General features: G+C 35.2%; 1 protein-coding gene across 4 annotated transcripts in view; it reads left to right on the plus strand.

The window, feature by feature from the left end:
* Ahr (aryl hydrocarbon receptor) overlaps positions 1-19,121 on the plus strand; it is a 42,813-nt gene that overhangs the window by 3,714 nt on the left and 19,978 nt on the right. For 3 of the 4 annotated variants that reach the window (XM_020184729.2, XM_074065084.1, XM_074065086.1), the window contains exon 2: positions 6,823-7,010. In XM_020184729.2, coding sequence (XP_020040318.1) covers positions 6,823-7,010 — 188 coding nt within the window. Of the gene's footprint in view, positions 1-6,822; positions 7,011-13,528; positions 19,052-19,121 lie in introns of those variants that run through there. The other variant, XM_074065085.1, reaches the window with a different exon arrangement.

Consider the following 19,121-nt stretch of genomic DNA (forward strand, 5'->3'; position numbering starts at 1 on the left):
GCATGCGCACATAAGTTCTGTTCTTTAAATATGTGAGCTCACATTACCCCACAACAGTCAGTTCTCCTGAGAAACAGTAAGAGGCAGTGCATGATTGTGTTTTCTCAATTACAGACACAGCTGAACTGTGCCATTTCACTGGTGCATAAACTTAAATGATACATGCTTATTTGCGTGTTTAGTTAAAACAGTTACTTAGAAATAAGTACTGTGCAAATCTTTAGCAACAGTACCTTTCTACTTCCACACTTCTCTGTAATTTCCTTTTTGCACACACAAAAATTACTATCAAATTAGCACATACTCTGATGTAAGCATTGAGCACAGTGCTCACTTTTATTTCACTTTTATAGTAGTATCAAGGAAATAATATTTAAATTTTACAGATAAGGACCTGTGATTCACATTCAGAATTAGTCAGGTAGTAAATGAAGAACCTGGGTTTTTATATTGGATCCCAGGTCTTTTGCTCCAAACTGTATGTTCTGACCAATTTCACAGTATGCCTAGGTGAACATCATCGATGCCTGTGGTGCTCCATATCCTAGGATTGTGCTTGTGTGTAGTAGTAGAGTATGTGAATATGCAGATTTTCTACTTGAGGCACCCTTTACATACTGATTTGCTTTCCTATATTTTCCTGTTTTTCAGTCTGTTCTTTTCTCTTTTGGGGGGATGAAATATTCTGTAAAAATGTATTCCTATAAAATAATGCATATACATTTAAAACTCAGTGGTATATTGAATTTTGCCTGTTAGGCATTATTGTGTGATGTTTTATTATTAAGGATTTTAGTATTCTCTTACCTCTCCTTAACATTTTTCACCTTTTCTCATCCTCATAACTTTTGATTCAATCCAGTTTTAGTGTTTCATTGTCTTTGACTTTGCAAATACTGTTTTTTGTTGAGCTAAATAGTGTGTTGGAGTTCTTTTCCTTCTAGTTCTATACTGTCATTGATTTCTACCTATTTCCCATCTTCATATTTATTTGCTTCTGGAGGTAACTGTTGTTAGGTTTATTGGAGACAGAATTTGTGTTTCTGTCGCTTTGTTTTCCGTATTGTGGTGTGGTTTTCTGAAAGAGAAGGGTGGTTACAGAAGGCAGTGTGTTCTACCATCATGAAGCGGAAAGTGTCTTGCTGTCTTTCAGAGCTGATTTGGATGCTTGCATCGGCATGAGTTTTTGAGCATTGCTTTTACTGAGTAACACACTGGGTGTCATTTGCCTTGCTATAGAATGCATTTCCTCCTAACTGAAGAAGCAAGCTCTTTAAAGATAAGACTACTTTTTGTTTGTCTTTGTAACTACTATCAGAGATTCCTGGTGCCATATATGTAACAGTTATGGGAGATTTACAAATGTCACAGTTGACCATCACTTAAAATTTGCCTGATCATGTTTTAGTGGTTCTGGTGATCAATTTATGTGAGTTTAAGGTATAATACATTTTTTTAAAATGTGGCTGGGCATGGTGACATGAACCTGTAATCCCAGCCTTCACTGAGTTTGAGGGCAGCCTGGGCTACATTGTGAGTTGAAGATCAGCCCATGTTGTAGAGAAAGACCCCATGCATAGCAAAAGGAGGAAAAGAGAACATTCATAATAATTTTTTTCAGAATTATGAAGAGTAGTGATTTTTAGAGAATATTTTGTTTTCCTGGTTTTCACTATTAGTATCTTCTTTGAGCAGTCACTATTAAAGCCTCATCACAACTGGAGAGAATCAGCAGGACAGCAGCAGGGGATTCTCAGAAGTTTTTGTAGATCTTTTTTCTCTTTCTTTTGCCTTATATAGGGAAATTAGATATTCAGCACTGTTCAAACAATGAAATTTTGAGTTTATCTGATTTTATCACTTCTGTAATTTTATATTAAACACATAGTTTATGGTGGTAAACATTGAGAATTCTCATCCAGAGATAACTTAAGTTACACTCAGCTGAGGAAAGAGGTGAAGAATGAATGAGGTTAGGAGTTGGGTATAGTTAGTATAGGAGAGGGATTTACTGAGGAGTACTTCACATTTCCTTGCTGGTAGGTGGAGAGTAGCACCCTAGTAGATACCGAGAAGGGAGGGCCCAAGCTCCAGAAAATATGAATGAAGACATTCAGGTCCAGGTACTAGAACTAAAGGTAAACCAGTTACTGGTAGGTAGACTGAAGCAGTGGGAGTAGATTAAATCACCCAGAGGAAAAAGCCAATAGAGCAAGCTCAGTACTATGAGAGGTAATTTCTTGTTAGGAGATGTCACTTTAATTTTATAGGATTACTGAAACTGTCTTTGCATGTCATTTTGAAGTTTATGATAAATATCACATAACACATTTACAATTATATTAATTTATGATTAAGCTGGATTATTCATTTTTTTCTACTTTGTGTCCAATAGTAGGTACGAATGTTGAGCCTCACTAACAAAGATTGGTCATTAAGAAGACTTTCATGATTGTATTCAGTCTAGATTGAACATACCCTTGGGCCTGTGACTACCAGTAGTTGAGGCATGCCTGGCTTCTAAAACAGAAGCATGGCATGCAGTCAGCTGGAGCCTTGACTTCACAACAATTTTGATTTACAGGTTGGGACAGGATTTTTGAAGTTAAGGTTTAAGCAAATATTGAGCTACTTCTTTGCCTCATCAACATTTTACAGTCTTTTGGAGAAGACTTCTTCCTTAGCTCTAGGCCTCCCAAATCCAATATTACAGGGTTATTTATTCATATTTAAAATGTAGCCTCTTGGCTGGGCGCTGGTGGCTCACGCCTAAAATCCTAGCTACTCGGCGGGCAGAAATCAGGAGAATCATGGTTTGAACCCAGGATAGGGAAATAGTTTGCAGGGCCCTGTCTTGAAAAAAACCCATCACAATAAAAGGGTTGGTGAGTGGCTTAAGGTATAGGCCCTGAGTTCAAACCCTAGTATCAAAAAAAAAGTCTCTTATTTAAATAATGGTTGGCAGTATACAGTGTATTGTATAGATTTCAAGACAATGAATGTAAAAGTAGAAGCTCTAGCATAACCCAAGCTAAGTGCAGCTGGCATAGGATTATTCTCTATAATTATTCTGTTCATCTTGCATGTGTATGGATGAATATGAAATATTTTCACAAAATTATTCGGAGTAATTCTCACAAAATCAGTGAAAAAAAGTGAGCCAAATTATTACTGTAGGTTTAACAATTGATGCTTTAAAAGCTTCAAATCCAACAGAAACTGTTGATCTGCATTGCTGAGTCCAGAGGATGCTTCTCACCCTCACCTTGTGTGGTGACTCTGCATTTGACTTTCTTCTGTGACCGCTAAATGCTGTATCTTGGTTCTTTTCTTGTTTGTCCTATCACTCCTCCTTGGTCATCATTGCCTGAACCCTTTCCTTATCCTCATTCCTAAATGTCAGTACCACTCAAGCCATTTGTCTTCTTATTTGGTATGCCTCCCATTAGGAAATGTATTTTTCTAAACTACAAATCCCAGAGACATTTGCAGCTTCTTCTCACTCAGTTTTTCCTCTCCCTTACTTCTCACACCAAGTCAGCTGAGTTCAGCGTACAGTTGGGTCTGGCTGAAGCCTCTCTTCGAGCCACTCCTTTCATACCATCCTTACTCTCATACCGCCTTTGGTCAGGCTCTGGTCATTTCTTCTCAGAACCCTTCTTGCTCTGTATTAAGTACTGTGCTGGGCACTAGGAATACAAAAATGATTGTTCACATAGTAATAAGAGCTACAGACAAACAAACAAGCATATATAATCCTAAATATTTCATAAGGTACACAACAGCACATTAGAGATGTGGATGATTTTACAGTGTAAGAATCTAATGCAAGGCTGAATACTACAAAGAGCCATCTCCAAGACAGATAGCAGTACCTACCACATGGTGTAACACCTTTAAGTTGCAGTTAATTCTCCCTGTGTCATGCTAGCTTGTCTCACTTTGATGTTTGTGTTAGTCTCTTTTCTCCAATCTTTCATAATCATGACTGGAAAGCTACCAAGAGTGTGTGACTAAGGCCGGGCATAATGCTGCATGCATGTAATTCCAGCTACTTGCGAGGCAGAGGTAGGAGTATTACAGTCCAGTGCTGGCCCAGACAAATGTGCAAGACCCAATCTGAAAAACAACCTAAAAAGAAAGGACTTGGAGGCATGGTTCAAGTGGTAGAATTCTTGTCTTGCAAGTGTAAGGCCCAGAGTTCAGTACCTAGTAATGCCCCCAAAAAAGTGCAAAGCTGGATTGAATATACATTTTCAATTTATGTGAAGTTGTATGGTATCCTTAATGGGATGGTTGTACAAGACATTCATGGAAGATCAGTAAGTACCTCTAAGAGTAGCTGATCTACTGTGAGGCAAGTCAGGAAATATTTTATGAAGTCCAGAGCAAGGAGTTGATGGGAGTGAGAAGGAACAAGAAGGTTGCCTGAAAGCACCAAGGTACGTGTTCGTAACTGTATAACTTTTCAAAGTTCTGGGGTATAACGGACAAGAAGACCCCACTGCACAAAATGAAGCCAGATGGATAAATGGAGGCTAGAAAGATCATGAAAGGTTTTCTTTGCTAAGCTAGGGAATGTGGACAGACCCAAGCTACTGAAAAGTTTCAATCAGAGTGTTTAAGAAGTTCCTGGTGACAGAACCCTAACTTTGGGGAACACTGAGTGCTTTCTGTATTCTCTTGTCACCAAAGTCAGCTCCACAGAACATAGAACTGATGGTGTAGATACGAGCTCAATGCTTAAGATGACTTCCACATGCCAAAGTACAACTTTTTACCGTGACTTAAAGGAAGCCACAGGTTTCCTCATTGAACATTTTTCATCACCCACCCACAGTGCTCCCTTCACTTTGTACCTGTCTCACTAAAACATCTCAGCAGAGGGACTTTCCCTGGCAGGCAAAATCAGCACCTTCATCACTCCTCATCTTGCTTTTCTTTAACACTAGCCAGCTGGAAAAACTGTGTTTATTCATTTGCTTAATTCTCTGTCCTCCAACTGGAATAGGAACTCCATGAGAACAGGAGTGTTTGTATGTCTGGTTCACTACTAAGTGTTCTGCAGCTGGCACTTGGTGGGTGTTCAGTGTTTGTTGAATTCTGTAGCCCCAGCCATCTTCCCCTTCTCTGTTTCTTGGTCTTCCCCCTTTCTCTCTTGCTTCATATTTCAAACTGGGAACTTCTCACAATTCACCATTCCTTAGGGGTGCTTCCTCATGAAATCCTGCTGATTGTTCAAATCCATCTCAGGCACCTTTTTTGGTAAAGTCTTTTTTCCATCAGTTGTGCCTTCTATTTAGCTGCCGCAAAACTTTTCGAAGAGTGTTATCCTGAGCTGTCCTGAGCATGATAGGTGCAAATAAGTATTTGGTAGCAAGTTATTAACCAGTAGAGAACTACACAGTGTGATAGATACACATTATAAGCAAAGATTACAATGCAGTTGGTTAATTGGAGGAAAAAAATGCAGTAATTGAAAGGGGGAAATAGGGAAACAGCCAATTTCTATTAAAAATGCAGTTATACAAGCAGTCTGGAAAAAGAATTGACTTTTATCTATCTACCACTTTACCTTTTTAATAGAAATGATGTGGAATGGAAAAAAATAGAAATTGACAAGTGCTGAAGAAATTACTGGCTAGGGATAATATGAAAAGTATGTTAAGATTCCATACTTCCTTTTCATCACCTTTCTACATAAAATATTTCTTCTCCACATATGCCATGAAAATGTAAATTATCTGGAAATTTTTTGGTTGAATGAAATTAATAGTATTGTACCCAGGCCAATTTCTACTTATATGATGATATAATTTCATTTGACTTGTCAAAAAATGTCTTTGTTATAAAACTACTCCGAAAAGGTACAGAGACAGATAACTCTAAAAATTGCTTGTTTAATTTTCCAATATCTTTTCTATTTATATTTTAGCATGGGTATCTGATGATCTATAAATTCATTTTAACTGATTGATGTATGCTATGAAATCTTGTGAAAGCCTTCATGTGAAACTGATCAATTTCTCACTTCTGAACTCAGGTTTCTCTCCTACTTGTGAATATCCTTTCAGATGAAATTATGCTAAATTGCTGGGGTTTTATAGAACTTTCTATTTGGGACACAAAGTATGAAAGCTAATAATTGAGTAGGATTATGCCCATTCATGAAAGAAGACATTTCCAGTTAACCTCCAATATTTGTCCCTCAACAAATATGAACAGCTAAGGTCAGATTTATTCTTTTTGTATTTGAGGACCACGTTAGACACCTGGAGGATCATCTTCTATCAGAGGCTTGGGAAGTGGGGTAAGAGTGTATACAAATGAGAAGCTTGGAATGATAAAGATAAACTTTATTTAGGGTTTTTCTGTTTATCTATGACAGTAAGGATGCTGAGATGCTTCTTGTGAAAGACAGCAAAAAAAGCATGGTTTTTACGTCATTTGTTACAGATGCCTTTTATTTTCCTTCCTTTAACAATGGCTGTGTTTATGAAGAAAAAATATTCTCATAGGTTTGTTAATTGGGAATTACTACACTACATGTGTATGAAATATAAATAAGCATTTTCATAAGATGTATTTAACATTTTCCTATGATGAGTTTATAAGCATTTTAATAAAACATGCTGAAGAATTTTACCCTTTCCTTTCTTTTAAATTAAGATAGGAAGATTTGGGTAAGACTTATGTAAACTTGAAGTAGATTTTAAAAGTTTGCTACATTAGAGAAATATTTGAGGACAGTAATAATACAATAGAAATTTTTGCTTTGTATGTTCTAAAGGATTTTTGTGGTATTTCATTTGTTTTTTTCAGAGTAAAGCCAATCCCAGCTGAAGGAATCAAGTCAAATCCTTCCAAGCGACATAGAGACCGACTTAATACAGAGTTGGACCGATTGGCCAGCCTGCTGCCTTTTCCCCAAGATGTTATTAATAAGTTGGACAAACTCTCAGTTCTCAGGCTCAGTGTCAGCTACCTGAGGGCCAAGAGCTTCTTTGATGGTATGACAATAGCTTACAAAATACTTATATTAAACATGGCTCTTTCTGTGTTGATAACTAACAATTAACCACATGTGAAAAAAGTTTTATGTATTGTGGTTTAGATAAAAATTGAGTGACAAAGCCAAGTTTATAATTATCCTTAAAATCAATTTTCCGGTTTCATTCATCAAGAGATGCAGCCACTTAAATGATATATGCTGACATTCTTTGAAATCGGATATTCAGAAGTTATATTCCAGTTACGTGTCTTCAGTTCAAATTCCCCTTTTTCCAATTCAGGTTTTTAAAGTCTGTCTTTTTTTAGAAGGCAAGACTGAAACACATATTAGGACTAGTGTATTATTGCTGTGTTTTCTGTTCATATGGATATGCCATTTCACTTACCCTTTCAAAATTATATAACCCTTTATATTAATATATGTTTACTGCAAGAAAATGTAGTTAATTTTTTTTCCATTGGAACGAACACTTCAGTATAGGAGTCAGTAAAATTAAACTTCACTCTCTGTTGTGCCATTGACACACTGTTTGACTTTAACCAAACCTGGTACCCCTGTCTACCACCTATAAACTCTGCTGTGAGGGTTGGGGTTTGGAGCTAAGTGGCTAAGTGATATTTTGTTACCTTTTTTTCTGGAGGTACTGGGGTTTAAACCCAGGACTTCATGCTTGCTAGGCAGACACTCTGCTGCTTGAGCCACTCATTTATCCCTTTTTGCTCTGTTTCTTTTTAGAGCTAGGGTCTCCATTTTTGCTCTAGTTGCCCTAGATTGTCATCCCCTACTTTATGTTTTCTGCTGTCACTAGGATGACAGATGCACGTTACCATCTTTTTTCCATTGAGATGTGGTCTTACAGACTCTAACCCCCTCAAACAGGCTTGGAACTGCATCCTCCTGATCTCAGCCTCTTAGGTGTCAACTGCTGGCACCCAGCTGTTTGTTAGCTTTTAATCATACAGTATTTCATCATCGTAGAGTATTTTAAATGGAAGTTCTTAATTGAAAATAATGTTTTCATATGTAAAATGATTCCTTAATTTCTCTTGTTTATTTATAAATTTTAAAAATATTCCTTTTTAAATGTTGTGTTATTTTACAAACTGTAGTAAAGTAATTAATAGTAAAATCTCAAAGGCATATATCAGTGCTTGTCAAACTTCAGTGTGCCTATGCCTCACCTAGGGATCAAGTTAAGATGCAGATTCTCACTCAGTAGGTTTGGGTGTCACCAGAAATTTTCCATTGTAACAAAGCTCTCAGATGATGCTGATAATGCGAGGCTAGGTCCCTAGGAACTACCTAGACAACATACTTACAAAATACTTAATTTTGTAACTTGTGTTTAGAATATTGCAAAACAGTTTCCTTTAAGATTTGTTTCCATGGTTTAATGTCTGAGCATCTTTTTGTTTGCTTGCTTATATGTTAATTTTTTGGACTAAAAGCTATGTAGTTTAACAGTTGTGGTCTGGGTAGTATATACCTACTCAAGGGTAGTAGTTGCAGGGAAGATTGAGTATATATTTAAAAGTGTCATAATAGACACCCAAATTTTCTCTGACCTGTATAAAAATCCTTTGTATTTTTTGTTTCATCTTACCAAACCCTTCATTTTGGAGATTCCTTATTCAGCATTCAGGGGCATATCTATGAGTGAGTGTTTATCAGCTATGTAGTGTTTTTGTGATATACCTACAGCTAGAGCCCAGGTTTCTAGATTCCTTATATTGTTTTTCCTGACCATATCTCAATTGCTTCTCTTTTTTGGGAATCTTTAATAGCAAAGCCCTGAGGACTTTTCCCTAGATCTCTGGTTCTCAAGTGGGTAGTCCTCAGACAAGCATCCTCAGCTTCACTTGGGAACTTATCAGAAATGCTAATTCTTGAGCCTCACCCTAACCCTGCGGAATCACACTGGTTGTGGGCTAGATGCATGTTAACGTCTAGGGGCCACTGCTATAGATTGTACCCTTGAGCTCACATCCAGCTTCATAGAATGCTGTCTTTTGCTTAGCATTTATTCACATGCTATGTGCACAGTTCTACCATGCAGTATGGAATTCCATGATGTATAATAGTTTACATCTAGAAGCCAGGGAGGCATTAGTCCTTGATTCTGGTAAAGATTTTTTGATTAAGTCACCTTAACTTTCCATTTCTTCCATTATTATAGAGTAGAAAACCAAACAACATATATTAAAAAAAGAGAATGTATAGGTTGTCTCCTCTTTAGAAGCAGGGGAACAAAGGCTGAGTATAGCAGCATATCCTGTAATCCTAGCACTTGGGAGGCTGAGACAAGAAGTTCCTGGCCAACTTGGGCTACATAGTAAGACCTTGTCTCAAAACAAAACAAAACAAAAAAGGGTGGGAATTGGGGGGTGTCAGAACTGAAGCTCCTTAGAGCAACCCATGTGACATGTAAGTATTAGCATAATTATCAATCTGTAGACAGATGTATATGTTTGTGATTGTAAACAAACATATATATACATATATGTATATACATAAGCATGATTTGACATGTGTCCTGTTATTCAGTGCCCCAAATAAAGGAAGTTCCAAAGTCTACGTAATGTTATAGTGTCATAGGGATCATCACAGAATTCTTACTTGTTGAAAGTATTTTCTCCTTTAATGAGGTTTTTTTTCTTTTTTTTCTGGTTCAGTGTATTCAGCAGTAGAATCTTATTACCTATTTGTATCATCCCTGCATCAACTATGTTATCTTTAATTTTAGATCCGTTGCATAACTGGTTCCAAGCTTCAGCATGCATAAGAATTACCTGAAAAGCTTGTTAAAATGCTGATTCAGTCAGTTTTATGTAATACCCAAGAATCAGTATTTTAACGAGCATGTTACAGTTTGGGGCAGTGTTTTGGCATTGATTATACCTTATTCACAATAGCAAGTTGCAGAATCATCTTAGGTGCTCCAAAACCAGTGAATAAATAAAGACACCGTGGTAAATATATTCAGCCATAAATAAGAATGAAATTATGTCATTTGCAGGAAAATGGATGGAAGTGGAGATCATGCTAAGGAAGATAAGTCAAATGTCCCATGTTTTTGCTCATATATGGAATCTAGACCTAAGATGATGATGATGTTGAAAATAATAATGATGATGGGACAGGAGTGTAAAAGGGAAACTGTCTGGAGGGATCATGGGAGGTGAACTGGGGAAAGGAGAGTACTGGGGGGGGTGAAGAGGATCTAAGTACGTTATATGTGTGTGTATGTATATGTGAAGGTGTGATAATGAATCTCACCAAATATTGTTTGAAAGTGGGAGGGGAGGGAGGATTAAGGAAATATCAGAGGGGGTGAATTTATTCAAAATATGTGGTAAGCATCTATGGAATTATTACATTCAAACCCCCTTGTACTATTAATGTATGCTTATAAAAATGTGTTTGCTTGGGTTTTAGTGGTGCACATGCACCTTTAGCAATATCTTAGGTTGTTCAGTGTAGGAGCACAGATTAGATGGAAGGTGAAGAGAGAAAAATATCATTGAAAATGAAAAAGATTCTCCAGACCACCGGTATTCTAGGAAGACAATACAGTATTTCAGAGCACCATAGAATAAAATTTTGAGGGTAATACCCTTATGAACTGAAAAAAATGCTTAATGCAAATTAGAAGACTTGCACATTCTGACAGTGCTCAGGGTATTTATGCAGGGCCCTCACTCCCTCTGTTAGGGAAACACTGTAGTGAAGGGAAGGGAAGCTCAAAATGAATAACAGGATGCAAATGGGGGGGTGTGTAAATTCCTGCGGAAAGGACAATATAAACGAGTAATCATACAATCTTGTTAGAAAGGAAACTCAAGTTTTACTATAACAATAGATATTTTTCCAAGAAAATACATCTATTTATTTCAAGTTTAAATCATCCAACTTGGATGGATCTTCTTAAACTTTGGAGCCACGACTATAATGTATTTACTGTCTGAAAAGCAATACTTGAGTTTTAAGTACAACAGTAATATTTATCCATTTCTAATTAGTTGAAACATTTTAAAATATAACTTTAAAGTGCTTGAACAGGATTCAGTCATTTTTCAGTTCAGTGTAGTTCAAAACAGTTTATTTGATACTGTTTGAGTATTAAGCTCAATTATTTCATCTCTGTGATCGAAAGTATTTAAGAAGTTTAAATAACTTAATGGCTATGATCAATAGTCATTTATTTATAGAGAGTTGTATTTGAGTGGTTACATCCTATGTTTTAAATGACTGATGTTTCAGAAAATGATTGTTTCCTCTTACATTGTGTCTCTTACAGTTGTCAAACAGTAGACATTGGACTTGTTGACCAATCTAATCAATGTGGTAATGTTTTATTCTTTGGCAGTGAAATTGCAGCATTGTCTTGAGTTTTTGAGTTATGTTTTCTCCTTTACTTTTTTTACCTTTATTTTAAATTAAATTTTTATCACATAAGAATTGTGTTCAGATTGTTCTGAACCCTAAAAATTAAATTAAAATTAGGAAATGATTATCTTTCCTATTTAAAAGACACACATTCTAATAATGTAGAAAAGGTAGAAAAATGCTTCTTTCTATGACCATAGCAGGAGTTATATGTCATGTAGCATTTAGTAATTCAGTAAAATGTTTGTGGCAAATATTGTACCATTTAAAATTTAATCATTAACTATGAAATCTTTTACATCTTCCATCATATCTGAGTCATGGGCTAGACCTAAGAACATCTTTAAAGTTAAAATGTATAAAGTTAGCTTGTGGAAAAGAAGATTTAGACATAAGAAAAAAATGATTTTTGCCTAGGTTTCCATTAAGCCTGACAGATCTGAATTTGCAAGTCTGAGGTTCTAATTCCAAAGACCTGCATTTGCAGCTGTCATGGGAGGTCATTTTCTGGGTATTTCACAAACCAGACAATGCAGGGAAATACCTGAGTCTTGGTTCACTATACCTGCTTCAAATAATCACCATTTTCTAAAGTATAGAACCACTTATAGGTTAGAATATTTTAAATTCATGAGATCTGAAAATGAAGGGGATGACAGTTTACTTTTTAGATGTCACAATCTGACATTTATTTGGTGTGACGTTAGATGTGAGGTTAGATATGGTGATCGAACATTTTTGACCTCATTGCTAATTGTGAATCTTTGTTGACTCTCTGTTAAACTAAAAATTACAAGTGTGCTTTTCTCAATCTTCCTTTTGCAGATGCCTTCATTGTTCTTCCTGGTTCATAAAGGTTTTGAAAAGAGAGTTCTTGCTTCAGCTTGGGCATTTGTCCAAATTTCAGTTCTGTTTTGGTATCTCTTTAAAAAGTTACCATTGGAAAAAGTATATACATGTCTATATCTCTATGCCAGTGCAAGATTGAACAGGCAACAAAAAGGAATGAAATGATCTAGCTTTCTTAAGGATTGATATTTTATAAAGCCTAATGGATTCACACATCTTTTTCATTCATGGAAATTCTGTAATTTCATATCCTTCTTATGATTTTTAAATTATTAGTAGTGTACAGTATGTCAAGCAATTGACAGAAGTCTCAGTGTCACAGCAAACATAGTTTCCTAATTCTAAGAATGTCTGAAGTAGTTTTGTTTGCATAACAGTTCAGCATGCTTGAAATCAAGTAAAATGTTTGTTTACTAAGCTTCATTCATCCATAGCATCATCCATCTTACACTGTGATTTAACTATATATTTTTCCCTGCATTTACATTCCAAAACATGAAGATCTAATTAATTAAAAGGTCATGATAACTTCCATAGCTAAAACTATAGAAATTCAGATATTCTTCTTTTGGATTTTAATCTATGACTTTATATAACAAAATCCAAGTTGATTTAAACATGAATGAATAAAAATAATTGTTGAGTGTTCTTATGGAGTGGATATTCAAATTCTGACTTGTACATTTAATATTCTCATCTCTTTAGGTCAGAAATTTAGTTTCTCAGGTATCCCAGTTTACAGTATATGATTGATTGGATTATATGAATAAATATTTTATGATATAATTTTATACAGAGAAGTTTCATCTGAGTTTTTTTGCATTGACAAAACTCTTGAGATTCAAACTGAACTTAAACTCACTGCATTCTGTATTGTCTATTTTGCTCTTTTCCTGTGTCTTAAATTTACTCCTCAATGGATTTCTCTGTGATTGCTACCTAATGTGGCATGACTCTAGGATCTTTGATTGTTTGGACATGAACAGGACTAATTAGTCATAGTCATAAATTTACATCTTTAGATTTAAAGAAAAAATTAGGGAAAACCACCATTGCGGAATTATTAAAGCCAGCCAACATTCAGCACTTTTCCTTTTTTTTAAATTCTCAAATACAGATATTTAAAGTTCTGTAGTTAAATCTGTTAATCTTTTGTGACACATTGTAAACTGGTAAACAGTTAAGCCTCTTCTTGTTTTAGTGTTTTAGAAACTGTATTCATATATAATATTCATCACTTTAAAGTCTGTAAATACATTTGAATTATTACTAATCCTATTTTATTAAAATATTTATGTATTATTTTTAAATCTTGATATTATAATCTTTTGACTTCTTGATCAGTGAATTTTAGTCAATAATTCAGATTCATTTATTCATAGCTAAAAATTTACTTTTAGGAACATTTTTGGACTGATATTTTAAATCATGAAAGTGAATTAAATATTTCAAGTGAAGAACAAAGATAGGACATTTTAGGAATGGACACAGTGAAAATAACAAATTTGTGGCATAAAAAACTATGCTGACAAGTTCATTTAAGATCCCTTCATTTGGTGTGTCAAGTTTTTAAATTAGAGAGCCAAACAAAAATTTGTACCTAAAAATGTAAACTGAAATAAGAATACTGGAGAAGGTAATTTCTGGTCCTTGATTGTCCATAGAAGCCATAAAGCCATTCTTGTGTCATCAATGGGAGACTGAGACACAAGTGGTCAAATTGGGTTCGTCAATTTAATGAACGTAAAATGGCTCCTGTTGAATTCTCTGTTTTTTTATTAGCCTGAAGTTTTCCCACATAATGTGGGGATATCTTTTGTAATTCAAATTGTTACTATTGTATTATTATTATTTCTTTAAGAATTCTGATATTTTACTTGTTTTAGTGGGGGACTTTTTTGTGATAGCTGAGTAAGAATAGGGGTCTCTAGGGACCTGGTATCACTTACGAGTTCATCTGTTCAGTTAATTTTGTATTTTGATTTAGAGATAGGAATTTGCTAATAAATTTGTAGCTTTTTGGTAGAAGTGGCACATGTTTTCTGTTATTAGAAGTAGCACATACTCAAATCTAGACAGTATTTCAGGTAACAGAGAGATAGCTCTCTTTGGTGAGGCTGTGCACTACTGACATAGTGCACTTTTGTGTTACTGTCCTGTTTCAGTTTTTTGAAGTATGTGCATCAGTTTCTGTCTTTACTAGAGTTACTTCCCAGTATTCACATTAGTAAGTATACTCTTTAAGCATGGAAATTATGACTTCAGAAAAATTGGGGGAATTAAATGCAGAACACGTCTGAGTTATTTCTTAAATCCTGATATTGTTAGTCACTGATTCTCAAATATCCCCCTGAGAATTGTTAGCAGGGTGAACTGTGGAGTTCCATCCTAGACCTGCTGAATCAGAAACTGAATGAATAAGTTCCCAGGTGATTAAATGCCTACAGAAGTTTAAGAATCACTGTTCTGATTGATTAGTTGCATTCTGCTATTCAAGTTACTGTTCAAGTTCTACTCCTGTATCTCTGAAAAACAAATGCAACTCATTCCTCCACTGAAAAGCAAAGTTAACTGCTCTTTTGGTTGTTTGAATACAGAGACTTAACATATATTTAGAGAAGGGTTTGCATCTAACTACATGGAAGACAGTGTCCACTTGAGAGTTGTTTTAAAAGTTTTTAAGGACCTTTTCAGCTTGAAAGTGATGTTTCTTAGATTTGCTAAAAAAAAAAGGTAGTACCTACCAGTTTCTCAAGGTACAATCACAAAAACAAATAAACTGAACTTTTATTTACTGTGTATTTATGGGTTTTTCTTTCTTTCTTTCTTTCTTTTTTTTTTGCAGTGCTAGGGATTGAACTCAGACCCAGGGCCTTGTGCTTGCTAGGCAAGCACATTACCACTGAGCTACATCCCCATCCCTTGTGTTTTCTTTGAGAGAGGGTCTCATTGTGTACCCCAGGCTGGCTTCAAATCACTATGTAGCCTATGCTAACCTCAGACTCACCATCCGCCTGCCTTAGGCTTGCACCACCACACCTGGATACCCCATTAGCATTTTTAAAAAATAACTTCCAAATTATGCCTCAATGATTAGAAATTTGTAGGCAGAAAAAAAAGTACTTGTTAATATTATCAAAAGTCGCTAAACTATTTAGGCCTAATCTTTGTTTTCTAGGAAACATAGTTTTCTTTAATTTGAGTTTCTTCCTTCCTTCCCTCAAAAGGAAAACATTAATTTTCAAATGAAAACTTAATGTATTGAAATAAAATGTATATCTTACCATAAAGTATGCAGGAGTATACACTTAATATATTATTTAGAAATTATTTGTTTATACTCATTCATATCAGACTAAACTAAAGTCGGGATGTTTTCCTTACATTAAGATATACTGCATTACTTATCCTTTCTATTGTATAAAATGTTTATGTGTTTTGTTGAATTTATAACGACATTGCTTGTTCTCTTTTATGCTTACATCAATGTGAGAATGGAATTTAACTTTCCCTGCCAATGTGATAAAGGAGATGATAAATATTGTTGTAAAATAAATTTACTTTATAGCAAAGATTAGGGATTAAAAAGCCATATACTTTTCCTAACAAGATGTGTCATGTCACGTTTCTGTTTAAATGCAAACAATAGTTACAAAGTACAGAATAGAATTTACCATAATCCAATATGTCTTCCTCATGAATTTTCTTAAACAATTTAAAGCAAGTTTTTTGAAGAGAAAGTATTTGACTGGTAGAGAGAAATGGAAATCTGAGCTTGTAAATATGGAAGGAGCTTGGCCCAGTGGCTTACACTGTAATCTTAGCTACTCAGGAAGAAGGAAGAGATCAAGAGGATCACTGTTCAAGACCATACAGCCAAAGTTAGACCCCCATCTCAACCTATAAAAATCTTGGCATGGTGGTGTGCACCTGTCATTCCAGCATAAATAGAAGGATTGTGTTAAGGTTGTCCTTAGTATAAAAGCAAGACCCTATTGAAAACATAAAGCAAAAAGTGGTTGCTTGCCTAGCAAGCAAAGGCCCTAAGTTCAAACCCCAGTCTTGCCAAAAAAAAAAAAGGGAAAGTACCATATTGGGAAACATGAATATGGATAAATACATGTGGCAGCAGACTTGCATCATCTGGAGTATGACTATTTCATAATGCTATGATATATTTACACTCTAAATTCCACTATTGGTTAGATTAAATTCCTATTTGTATTGTGTAATTGCTTCATCGGCCTCTCAATGAGGAAATAGTTGAAATACCTTGGCATTTTGCTATCATTACATTGCACTGTCTTTGTGTTCCTCTCACTTAAGAAGGCTGTGCATATCCTGCTAATGGGGAGGATTTTAACAGTTGTCTAGTCAGTACAGCAGATACTTCCCAAGTAGCAGAATTAGCTGATGACTTGTGGTATTCAAAGTGACAGCACTTGGAATAACAGAATGTCACAAATCAATTAGAACAGTGCTTGTTAAACTTTTAATATCCATAATGCTTATTCTAGTGCTGGGCTCTCCACTGCAATTTCTGATTCATCAGGTCTGGGTTGGAACTACACAGTTCACATGGCTAGAAATTTCAGGTGCTACATTCTGTTTCTATGAAACTGTTGCATACTTAATTTCAGTGCTGTAATGTTTAAAATGGCTTACACATCTGATTATGCATATAATACATACCACCTTACAGTTTTGAAGTACTTCAGATCTGCATCATATAGTCATCACAGTAGTCTTTATTTCAAGATGAGAAAACATTCAGTTAAACCCTGTGTGTGCAGTTTATTTTAGGTTTTTCATAGGTCTCATCTCTGTTTATTATCTCTATCCTTGACTGTCTTGTAATTGATTCCAGGCATTAGCCAGGTTCTCTACATGTTATTTTACCCTCAGTAGAATTTATCTCAAGAGATAGCCTTATCTTCATTTAAAGGTGAGAAAAGTAAAGGTGAAAGATGGTTAGCATTATTGTGAAGTCTGGGAAGCGGCCAATCATTGCCCACATGTGTACTGGGCTCATGCTACCTGGGTTTTTATCCACCCTCTACCACTTAAGGTTCTGTGACCTTGAAAAAGTTTCTTAACCTCCCTAAATCTCATTTCCTATTATATTGAAAGAACAACAATGCCAGTCTTGTATGATTATTATGGACATTAAGTAGGATGTATTGGAGGTGCTGGGCAAAGAGAGTGTATACTCAGTATCATCTATTATTACTGAATAATTAATTTAAAGTCACTCTGACAGTAGGAAGCTGTTCTTTTGACAGGACCCCATGTCACCTTCTTATTCTTCCATTGCTTTGTAATGAAGGTAAGCAATGTATACATTAAAGTGAGTAGTATTAATTAACACAGGGAGGAGTATAAAACCAAGAATTAGATGAAAAATTCACAGAAAGGTAAAAATTGTATAGTCTGGGTTGACAGGTCAGGGCAAAAAAAAAAAAAAAAACTTTTTAGATTATGTGGGGAAGCGAGTGCACCCTTCCTGGACTCATCCTTGCACAATATTTACTTCAATTCTGTACTGATGACTAACATAAGAGTCAGCCAGAAATATCTGTTTATTTTTGGTAGATCCCGCCAGTGATCATCCACAAAATGTACTTCCAGCATTTAGAATTATAAACATTTAGGAAGAATTTGCTCCTGTTATTTTTTTTTTCCTCACCTTTAAGTTCATGAAATGCTTCATAAATCCTAGCCTGGAACTTAGTTGTTTTGTTTTGGGGGGGTTTTGGACCTTCTTTTCTAGTTATTTATTTTCATAGTTCATATATCTAACTTAATCACAGAGTTTATCTAGTTGACTTATACCCTTAATACTAGCCAAATAATATGTCAGATTAGTCTTAGGTAGTCTAATTGCTTACTCAACTTCTTGGTCAAGGAGCTACTTCTTAATGTTTATGTATTTTTCTTCTACCAGTGACTCTAATTTGTAACTCACATCAATTCCATTGTTTAAGGAAAGAGTGAAAGAGGCTGAATGTAGTGGAAATACTATATTTTCATGTATGAAAATGGAAAAATGAGACATGTTGAAACTGTTCCAGGAATGGCAGAAGGGGGGATAAAGGAGAATGATGGAGGTGGTAAATTCAACTATGATATATTTTAAGAACTTTTGTAAATGTCACAATGTACCCCCAGTACAACAATAACATAATAAAAAATAGTTTTATGAGATTCATCATGATAATTTAGGTATTTTAAATTTCACACTGTTATCTGTCCATTTTTAGACTTCTTTTGCTTTTTTTTATAAACAAAATGTTTTTGGTTTGGTTGCTTTTTTTTTTTTTTTTTTAGCAAGTCTTATTTGGTGTCATTCTTTAATTGTGCCTCATAGTGAAGCATTTGGAAAAGTAGCAGAGTGTGGTTAACTTTGGCTTTGAGAAGTTTTAGTACATACAAGCAAATTTGGCCATTAAAAAGCAAGCAATAGCAGTATAATGCACAGATCAGAAAGGAAGAAAAGGCCATTTTCTCTTTCAGCTTTTGGTGAGAAGCATTTAAGTATTTCCTTTGGTCTTGATTAACTATTAGATCAATTTACCTCACACTATTTTTTTGGCCTAAGGAAATATGTTCTCTGGCCTTTTGAAATTTTTATAGTCAGAGGCCAAGCCCTGGTCTCTTCTTTCAGAGAGATGTCTTTCAACTTCTGCAAAGGCAAGAACTTGGCATAAGATTCTGGTGTGACACATGTACTGATGATTTACCAGAAAAGCACTGCAAACATTGGAATGTTTTATGTACTGTTCAAACAGAGAAACCTGATTATTCGTAAGTCATGCTTTTCCCTGAGCCAGATTATTTTGGCACATAAAAATTTAATGAAATAAGTCTTAAGAGG

The sequence above is a fragment of the Castor canadensis genome, chromosome 2 (assembly GCF_047511655.1).
Source record: "Castor canadensis chromosome 2, mCasCan1.hap1v2, whole genome shotgun sequence".
Lineage (NCBI taxonomy): Eukaryota > Metazoa > Chordata > Mammalia > Rodentia > Castoridae > Castor > Castor canadensis.